The sequence below is a fragment of the Schistocerca nitens genome, chromosome 9 (genome assembly GCF_023898315.1).
Source record: "Schistocerca nitens isolate TAMUIC-IGC-003100 chromosome 9, iqSchNite1.1, whole genome shotgun sequence".
In the NCBI taxonomy this organism is placed as follows: domain Eukaryota; kingdom Metazoa; phylum Arthropoda; class Insecta; order Orthoptera; family Acrididae; genus Schistocerca; species Schistocerca nitens.
The window spans coordinates 329,478,613-329,488,191 of NC_064622.1; the positions used below are offsets into that span (position 1 = coordinate 329,478,613).

Below are 9,579 nucleotides of genomic sequence, written 5' to 3' on the forward strand. Positions count from 1 at the left end.
TTTAATAAAGTGGCTTTACTACTGTGTACTTTAATCGTTCACGAATCTGACCATTCCTATAGGAAAAATTACAAATATGGCTAAGTACGGGGCTAACATGTACAGCAAAGTACTTTAATATTCTGCTAGGCACTCCATCGTATCCATGAGAGTGATTTAATTATTGACTCAATCTCCACCTTGTCTGTATCACAGAGGAGTATTTCAGACATCAATCTCGGAAAGGCATTTGCCAAGAGCGTTACATGATTCCCTGTAGAAACTAAATTTAAATATTTAATTCACCAGCAATGCTCAGAAAATGATCATTAAATACTGTACATATATCTGATTTATCAGTAACAGAAATATTTTTACTATGAACTGACTTCATATTGTTGACCTTGTGCTGCTGACCAGACACTTACTTCACAAGTGACCATATGGTTTTAATTTTATCATGTGAATTAACTATTCTATTTGCATGCCATATACTCTTTGTCTTCCTAGTAACATTTTTAAGCACCTTACGATACTGTTTGTAATGGACTACTATAGCTCGATTGTGACTACGTCTAACATTTTGGTATAATTCCTGCTTTGTTCTACATGATACCCTTATCCCACTATACCCGGGCCGATGAAACATGTCACTTGACAGCTCGTGTGGGGTTGGCTACACTATGCTTGCGAGGTTGCAGTAGCTGCCAGCGCACACGCCCACAACTCCGAAGTACGTTTTGTAAATGTAAGCTACAATCAACGTTTATATGTTAAGTGCAACAAAATACGTTATTCTAACAATGGATAGAACGATGACGTTCAATAGTATATGAAACTGGGAAGTAAAAACATCTGAAGTTAATGATAATATCTATGAAAAGTCGTTCTAAATCATTACAGTAATAGCTGCATGTACAACGGCATATAATAATGTAAATCTAAGCATACCAAGTAACACGCTATCCACACTCATAGAAAGAAATAAAGCAAAACATGCATAGCCTGTCAGATTGCTGAGAGAAAAAGAATTAATTCTGTACACATTTACACTCATCAATTTACGATGTCAATGCCACAATTCCATCCAGTTCTCCTTCACTATCATCGGAATCGGTGCCAAAATCTTTGTCTTCGTCATCATTAAGAGAAATCATTAATTGTTGGTTTTCATTTATAATGCTGTCTATAGTCTGTGCTTCTCTTGTCAGTTTAGCAACATGGTCTACTTTCTTCCTCCATGAGGTAGCGTCTACAGTAGCAAGACCTTCACATAGCAGTCTTTCCACTTCTGTTAAAGTAAAAGTCTTGTTGTTACTTCTAATGTATGCCTTGACTTCACTCCAAACCAATTCAATTGGATTAAAATGGCAGTGATAAGATGGTAGCCTAATTACCAAGTGACCCTGTTTGCTTGCAATTTCATCTACGATGTAGTTAGGCATCACAGGCTTATTTTGTTTCACAAGTGAGTATAACAGCAGCCTTGTCATGCTCATGTCCGCAGCAATGTCTCCGCCTGCAACCACTGCACCATAGTTTCATTACGGTCACTAGTGGTGGGATTTTTATCTGAAATCACGGAATGGTACGGTGCACTGTCCATCACAAAAACTGTCGGAACACTAAACTGGAGCAACAAATTTTTAAACCACCATAGAAACCGTGGGTGGTCCATACCCTCATACCAGTGTTTTTTCGATCGAAAAACTAGAAGTCCTTCAGGCACAAAGCCGTTTGAAGATCCTGCATGGGTCACAATTAATTGGGACCCTCTTCCTGTTGGCTGATGATCACTGCTATTCGGAGTATCATCTGTCCAGCATTTCTCAACTGATTCTCCAACATTGACCCAGGTTTTGTCTAACCATATGACTGAGTGTATATGCTTTCCTACAGTTTTAGTCAATCTAATTTTTTAAAACGGAAGCCTGTACTTTTTAATATCATCTTAAGTGACGTTTTCCCCCCTGAGAAAAGTTCACTTTCTTTTAAAGAAATTAGCAACTTTGCTATTGTGGAGTATTCTTTCCTTTTATAGTATCCATATATGTGCCGACGAATTGCATCAGATTGGGAAGAATCAATATCTGTAACAGGATGAGGCTGCTCTTTTTTGTGCCCGGAGTACTTAAACACACACTCTTTCTTCCGCAGGGGCTTTCTTCCACACTGTTTACTTCACTGTCTTGTAAGTCGTGAAGTAGCACACCTTTCCTTATAACTGTTCTTTCAGTGAGTCCTAAAGTTTTTAAGGTACGATCTAAAACTTTATTGGCAGGAATCGATGCATGCCCATGAACAGAAACAAATTCTTTGTCTTGTTCGTAAAACTCGTGCTTCCTCCATAGCAATTCCAAAGCCTGACTATTTAATGGCACTCCACGGCACAACGGATTGTCGCTTGGTGAACGATGTCATTTTGGTGACATGGTTTAACAAACAACACAACAGCAGGCGTTCGCGCACTAACATACAATGTTTACATGTAAGCCGGCAACGTGGTAGCATCGACGCCGGAACCAGCTTTTGTTCTGTGCTATTATTGGTTCAGAAGACGCGGCACCTCCCGTTCCTCACTTGTTCGTTAGTTCTACCACCAACTCTACAGCGATTAAGGAATGACCTCGAAGTGACATGTTTCAGTGGCCCGGGTTTAGTCAGCCAGCCAGGTGCCCTTTTACTGGACCCCTAACCCCATTTAGAACGTTCTAATGGAAAGCAGCTCTCAAACAGCATGAGAAATGTGTTAAGGAAAGCATTACATTGTCAGCTATGTTACTGGCACTATAAACATCCTGCCACTCTTGTTCCTTGATGAGTTTTAGAAAACTCTATTGCCGTTGGAGTAAGTTTCCTACAAAGTTTGTATTTACATGTGACATTTATTTGAGTACAAAAGCCTTTTAGTGTCAAAATTTGTGCATCACGGTCTGAAATGCCATTCACCATTTTGCTAACAGAATGCCCATCAAGTAATGAAGAATGAATAAAAATATTGTCTATGGCTGTGCTACTGTTCCCCTGCACCCTAGTTGGAAAGACTTTAGGATATCTACCAACATCCTTTTTCTTGCACAATCATATACAAAATTAATATTGAAGTCACCACATATAACTAATTTCTGGTGGTTCCTATAAAATCAATCAAGAACCCTCTGTAGCTTGAGCAGAAATGCTCTGAAGTCAGAGTTAGGGGTCCTATAAACAACAATCACCGTGTGTTTCCATTATTATTGAGAATCAGAATCTTATTGCCATTTTTGTTGTCTCCCAAACTTCTCTGTGACAATATTGTTATCAGCATACCCATGCTAATTGATCTCTACCTCTCTTACGTCTCCCACTCCCTAACATCTCTGCATTCCTCATACCAATCTCTGACTTTCTCTTGTTTTTCATTTATAGTCTTAATGTAGTGCCTACATCACACTTTTTATGTTTAAAATTCTTTATATTAAACTAGTCTTTAACAGTGGAATTTCAGTTATGATAGTGGTTTTATACAAACAACTACTCATACACTAGTGTCCAAAATTAAAGCAACACACTACTATTTCCCCATCCTGCATCTAATTCACAATATAATCATACAAACTGTCAAAAGATTTCCATATGATCGTGTCCTGCATGGTGATGACATTATGGTCAATGGACAACCACACCAACGATGACATTGGCTGTAATGGCATGATGGTACCACCTTAGTATTGCACAGCAACTGGCATCTGACCTCCCAGCATCCACTGGATGTGTTGTAGCAAGGCAAACGGTGCACAGAAAGCTTCAGAAGAGTGGCCTTTATTGTTGCAGACCTGTTGTATGTGTACCCCTGATGCGTCTTCACAGAAGGGAACGTCTAGAGCAGAGCTGTTACCATTCTACCAGGATGGTTGAACAGTAGACCAGTGTTCTTTTCACAGAAGAGTCCCAATTTGGTCTGCACATGATTTCGATGGATTCTCACCTGGAGGGAATGTGGAACATTATTTCGGGACCTAACCATTGTGGAAAGATACTGATATCGAGGATTGTCCCTAGTGGTGTGGGTAGGGATTATGTTGACCACTTAAACAACTCTTCATAAAATTGGTGGTTAAATTGGAAAGGTTTAACTGCTGTCAGGTATCATGATGAGATCTTGGGACCTCGTGCGGTTGTTGCAAGGTGCTGTGGGCCCAGATTTCGTGTTGCTGGACGATAATCCTCAACCTCATAGAGCACGCGTGGTTGATGTTTTCTTAGAAATGGAAGATATTGCAGCCGTGGTGTGGCCTGGTAGTTCTCCTGATTTGAATCCCATAGAGCACGTCTGGGATGCACTAGGGACATGGGTTGCATCACTTCAGCATCCACCAACGACTCTCCATGACTTGTGAGCAGCGCTGCAGGAAGAATGGGAGTTATTGCCTCACCAGAGGTTGACATCATTTGCAGTATGCGCCATTGCTGTCAGGCCTGTATTGCTGCCAGAGGTGGTCACACCCCCTACTGATTGCATTACCCAGTTGTTGTGTAAATTTTTTGAGTTGGGAAAAATGAAGAACATTTTTGTCTACTGTCTTGCATGCTGCTGCTGTTTACATTCTTTATATAACTGCCTTATTATCACCTGATTATACTTTTTTGTGGCAAAATGAATGCAACCTTGCAAAATTTTGGTTTGTTGCTTTAATTTTGGATACCAGTGTATTTATTCACATGTTCTTTGATACTGAAAATGTACATCAGCTCAAGTCACTGTACTGAAAAGAAACCCACTGCTGCTGGAACAGTGATGACAAATTAAGGTGCAGGTCAACTGATGTATTATTGAACCAGGAGAGAGAAGGTTTTGAAAAGTGACGGTACATTAACAGTATTGCCCCGATTCTAAAGTACTCCTAATAATGAGCTGTTGATGAAAGATGAATTTTAATCACCAAAGAAACTAAAAGATGAATTAACGTAGACAAAAATGGTAAAAAGATGTATGAGGGACAGAACAAAGGAAGAAAATAATGGCGATGGACTGTTAAGGAGAGAATGATAATGCAAAATGCAAAAAGAAAGGAAGACTATGGAAGAAGTTGTAGGAATCAGGGAATAAGAGATTGATGGTGATTGAGAATAACTATTGCCTATAACAGAGAATATGTTTGAAGGACTTCTTTGAGCTCTGATCCTAAAAGCACTGCTGCTCTTGTCCAAACAACTCAAGTTGAGACACTACAGCCAGATTAAAATTACTTGACAGTTGACATTTCATGGCTGGTGCTAGTTTCCACCAATTAGGGTGCTCAACATCACTCCCAAACCATTTGCTGTTGCCAAACAGCACGCACACACAATGCTAGCAATATAAATATGTTTCGTGCACAGCAGTAACCAAAAACTACTGGATCCTTCCCCACTAGATTGATTCAGTGGCACATATATTGTTATCATAATCACAAAGATTGTTAGAAGAGTTTCGCGTGGCATTACATGAAGCTAAATTTTTGAAGGCACCAATGCATTGTTGCGTTTGGAATATCAAAGTCATAAATGTAACAACTTTATGTATTGTAGTGTCATAGAGTAGTGGTTAGTACAAAACCCTGGCATGTAGAAGGTTGTAGATTTCAAACTTATGAGCAAATTTATTTTATTTTATTATTATTTTTAATTTCAAAATCTAATGAAAAGACTTTTATTATTATTATTTTTACTCAGTTAACTCCTTTAAATGTATTTTTTTTTTAATTTCTAATACTTCACTCCATCATTTTCAACATTGTTTTGACTTTTTTATTTGCAGCAGTTCGTGTAGACAGTGGGAGAATAGTTTCAGGTAACAAATGAAAGATGGCGAGAAATTACAGTTTGTTTTTTAGTACTGAAACTGAAATTTTGCTGTCTTGAGTTTTCTCATAGAGGTTAGTTTTAATTGCCATGAACAAAGTGATTGTGATTTTAGTTCTGCTGGTGCTTGTTGACTGCCATGTCTCAGATACAGTGCACATCACGAGGTTGTGGTTAGGTTAGAATGTGAGTTTAAATTCAGAGCTACAAAACATGTCATCTGCCACAGTTCACTTAGTTGACACTTAAAATCAGCTGTTGACAGCGCATCTTGGATTTCCATTGTACTTTGTGGTGGCCACTTCCAAGATTGCTCCATGTTACACATTAATAGCATTTGTGAAGTGACTTACTATGTTTGTGTGTCACCTATAAGCAAGCTCTAACAGCCAGCCAATGTGGCGACACTGTAGCTGCAAGTGGCAGAGGTCAACTATTAAGTAATTTTAAGCTACATATTTTCAAATTGTTTACAAAACAACATTACCCTTTTAAAATACTCTCCATTACCACTAATACATCCCCCCCCTCCCCCCCCCCCAGGTTCTTCCACAGTTTGAAATATTTTTTGTAGTTACCTTTAGAAATGGCTGACAGATCCTCCATTGTTTTTCTCTGTGACTTCTTCAATGTTGTCAAATTGGTGTCCTTTTATGCCCCTTTTTATGTTTGGGAATAAGAAAAAGTTGCATGGAGCTGGGTCAGGGGAGTAAGGTGGGTGGGGCAGCGGAACCATGCCATTTTTAGCCAAAAACTCTAACAGAGATGGCTGCGTGTGTAGGTGCATTGTCTTGGTGGAAGAACCAGTCTCATGTCTGCCACAAATTGTTTTTTAGAAACACTGTTGCGTTATCTTCTTACTACTTCCTAAAATGGTCTGTGAGCACAAGCTCTCGAATTTTTCAATGCCTTTGCCGATTCAGGCTGTTGATGGGCATCCAGAACGAGGTTCATCATCAATCGACAAGTTGCCATTTTTAAAATGAACAAACCACTGTTACACTTGTGTTTTCCCATAGCATAATCTTGGTAAGCTGTTTTCAACATTAAAACAATTTCAGCAGCATTTTTACTGAGTAGAAAAAATTTCACAGGTGCAGTTGTTCACTTAAACTTACCATCATAAAAAATGAAATAAGAACAAAACAGCTCTAGCAAGCACAATCATTGTAGATGAACAGAACAAGCCAGGTCAACAACACAGGTGACACTGAACTGTCAATGAGTTGTGCTATACACACCTAGTGGCTGAGATGCGTACTACACAAGCTCTGGTTTTTATTTGGATACCCTTCGTATAGTACCCAGTTTAAAATGTTTTTGTGTAGATTTGTCTCTTATAAAAGACATTTTGAGTAATTTTATAGATCACTTAATATATTTAAAGTAACTTTCTTAATCAGTGGAATTTGCTGTTGATTCATTTTTTAAAATTTTACTTTTGTTTTAGGCGTTCAAGCTGATTTGTCGGCGCACCACGGGGGAGAACAGATAACTGAATCACAAAAAGAAAAATATTTTTAGAAGATGAATTTACATGAAGACAGATTTTATGTTCTATCTTGCATCGTGTGGCAAATGTTTAGATCAGGCAGTTGGTAAAATACTGTTGATAAGGGAGATTTATGAAAGTACAACCAAATTTTAAGTGCCTTATATATGTATATCTACTTAAACCAATAGAAATTGTTACCTACAAGCAGTTGTATTTAGAATGTTATATTTTATATGTATGTTTCTTATGCATTCCTGTTTATTGAATATTTTGTTTTGTATTTAATCAGAATACTATATATTCTTATTCAGAAATATAAATTATAATGGTGTATTCCATTTAAAACAATGTTTATGCATTCATAACCTGTGGCCAGTTGTGTGTTATTACTTAATTTTCATTGAGACCTATACCAGGAAAACGATCAACAAAACATAAGTTAGCTTGAATTTCAACAGAACAAATTCTACTTAACAAATATGTGAACAAAGGTGGATTTATGTTATGACATACTCTTAGGTCACACATGGAGACTGCTCCGACGTGATGTACCTTCAGCCTGTGTGGAACTCACTCACAAACATTGACATTGCCACAAATTGTCAGGAGAGCTGATAGTATATTGTCATGGTACACCATTACAATAATATTACTTGTAAGGAAAGACTTTTTTTGTCAAATTACAAAGTGTATATACTCATATTCAGCAAGGGCACTAATACCCATGCTGTTATCATCTAAAAACCGCCATTGTGCCATCACGATAAACAGGTGTTTTCATCGACTGGAAAAATTTTACAACAGTAGATGATGGCTTGTGCTATTCACTCTGGTGGAGTATCCATGACTGCTTTTCAAATTTCATCTGAACCTTTGTTGCTTCAGATGTTAAGGGTGTAGATGGGGCCACTTTCAGCTATCAGTGCTGACATATCCATAAGAATGGGTTCTCCTGGGATCAGTCATGAGCACTCCCCATAGTTTCAATTGGTATCATTCTGCAGCACATCCTTCAGCTGCATTGTCACTGTATGTAAATAGCTCCTGTCTAAATTACAGTGCTTCGACAATAGATACTGCTGTACATAAGCTCGAGGATGCCATAAGCTGTCGTGAACCTGATTATTGACGTGAACACACCATTCTTTACTAGGTGTGGTCCTACTGAAGGGTATGTGCCCTTACCATCTGCTGATCTCTGAACTGACTTACCAATCAGTTATAGTCAGACCTACAGTTTAACATATACTCCAAACAAATGTTCATCTTAAACATTGTCAAAGGTGAAAGAAGTCATGGGAGACAGGTAAGTTCTTGGGCTGACCAGGGCATTTTACTGTTGAGCTGTTGATGGATACCTTCTGCAGGGTATAAAAATGAGCTTCTGATCTTTGCCCTTCTGCAGGTTTGGGCCACAATATCCCCAGCCAAAACTCGATGTAGTACATGTGGTTGAGCAACATTGCATCGTGTCACTCTTAGGAGGGCTGCTCTTAAAGCATGCAACCTCATTTTTTTATTGCTAAAACCAACAGTGGTATGGGGTGTGCACGCTTTCTATGCTTGTAGGCATACGTACTGGGCAAGCTTCTTCTCTCTCTTTTTTTTCTTTTTTCCCTTAGAGAAACGAGAAGTCACCGACTAGCCATTGACAAGTGAATGTGTGTAAGTGGTAGTCACCAGAGGTTGTGCTATGGGCAAAATGACAGAAAAGTGGAGCAATGTTGCAGCATCAAATTTTGTTTTAAGCTTGGCAATTCTCAAGACGAAGCAATCTGCAAGATTTGACAAGTCTCTGGTGACGAAGCAACAGGAACCACACAGATAAAGGAATGGTACAGCTGCTTCAGAAGTGGCCACTTAACACTGAGGAGTGAAGCATATTCAGGTAGACTTCCAACGTCCACAAATGATGATGCTATTGATCACATTAAAACCCTGGTGATGCAGTATAGACAAATCATGATCAGAAAACTGCAGACAAGATTATAATTAGTATTGGATCCATTCATTCCATTTAAACAAAACATTTGCATCTCAGGAGGATATCAGAAAAATTTGTGTAAAGTTGCTAACAACTGAGCAGAAGTAACTTCGTTCAGAGATCACAAAGGACATGCTGGATACTGTGAACAGTAATCCCCGCATTCTTAACACAGTGATCACTGATGAGTCTTGGGTTTATGGATATGATCCAGAAACAAAGTTCCAGTCATTGCAATGGAAGCATCCATCATTCCCGACACTCAAACTGAAAGAGATTCTGAAAGGGACCAGATACC

At 38.6% G+C, this 9,579-nt stretch overlaps 1 protein-coding gene across 2 annotated transcripts in view; it reads left to right on the forward strand.

Moving 5' to 3' along the window:
* Positions 1–7,551, forward strand: part of LOC126203681 (zinc finger FYVE domain-containing protein 21-like) — a 57,332-nt gene extending 49,781 nt beyond the window's left edge. The window contains exon 7 of one of the 2 annotated variants that reach the window (XM_049938046.1): positions 7,253–7,542. In XM_049938046.1, the coding sequence (XP_049794003.1) occupies positions 7,253–7,297 (45 nt within the window). In that variant the 3' untranslated portion in view covers positions 7,298–7,542. Of the gene's footprint in view, positions 1–7,252 lie in introns of both variants that reach the window. The other variant, XM_049938047.1, reaches the window with a different exon arrangement.
* The last annotated feature ends 2,028 nt before the right edge of the window (positions 7,552–9,579 follow it).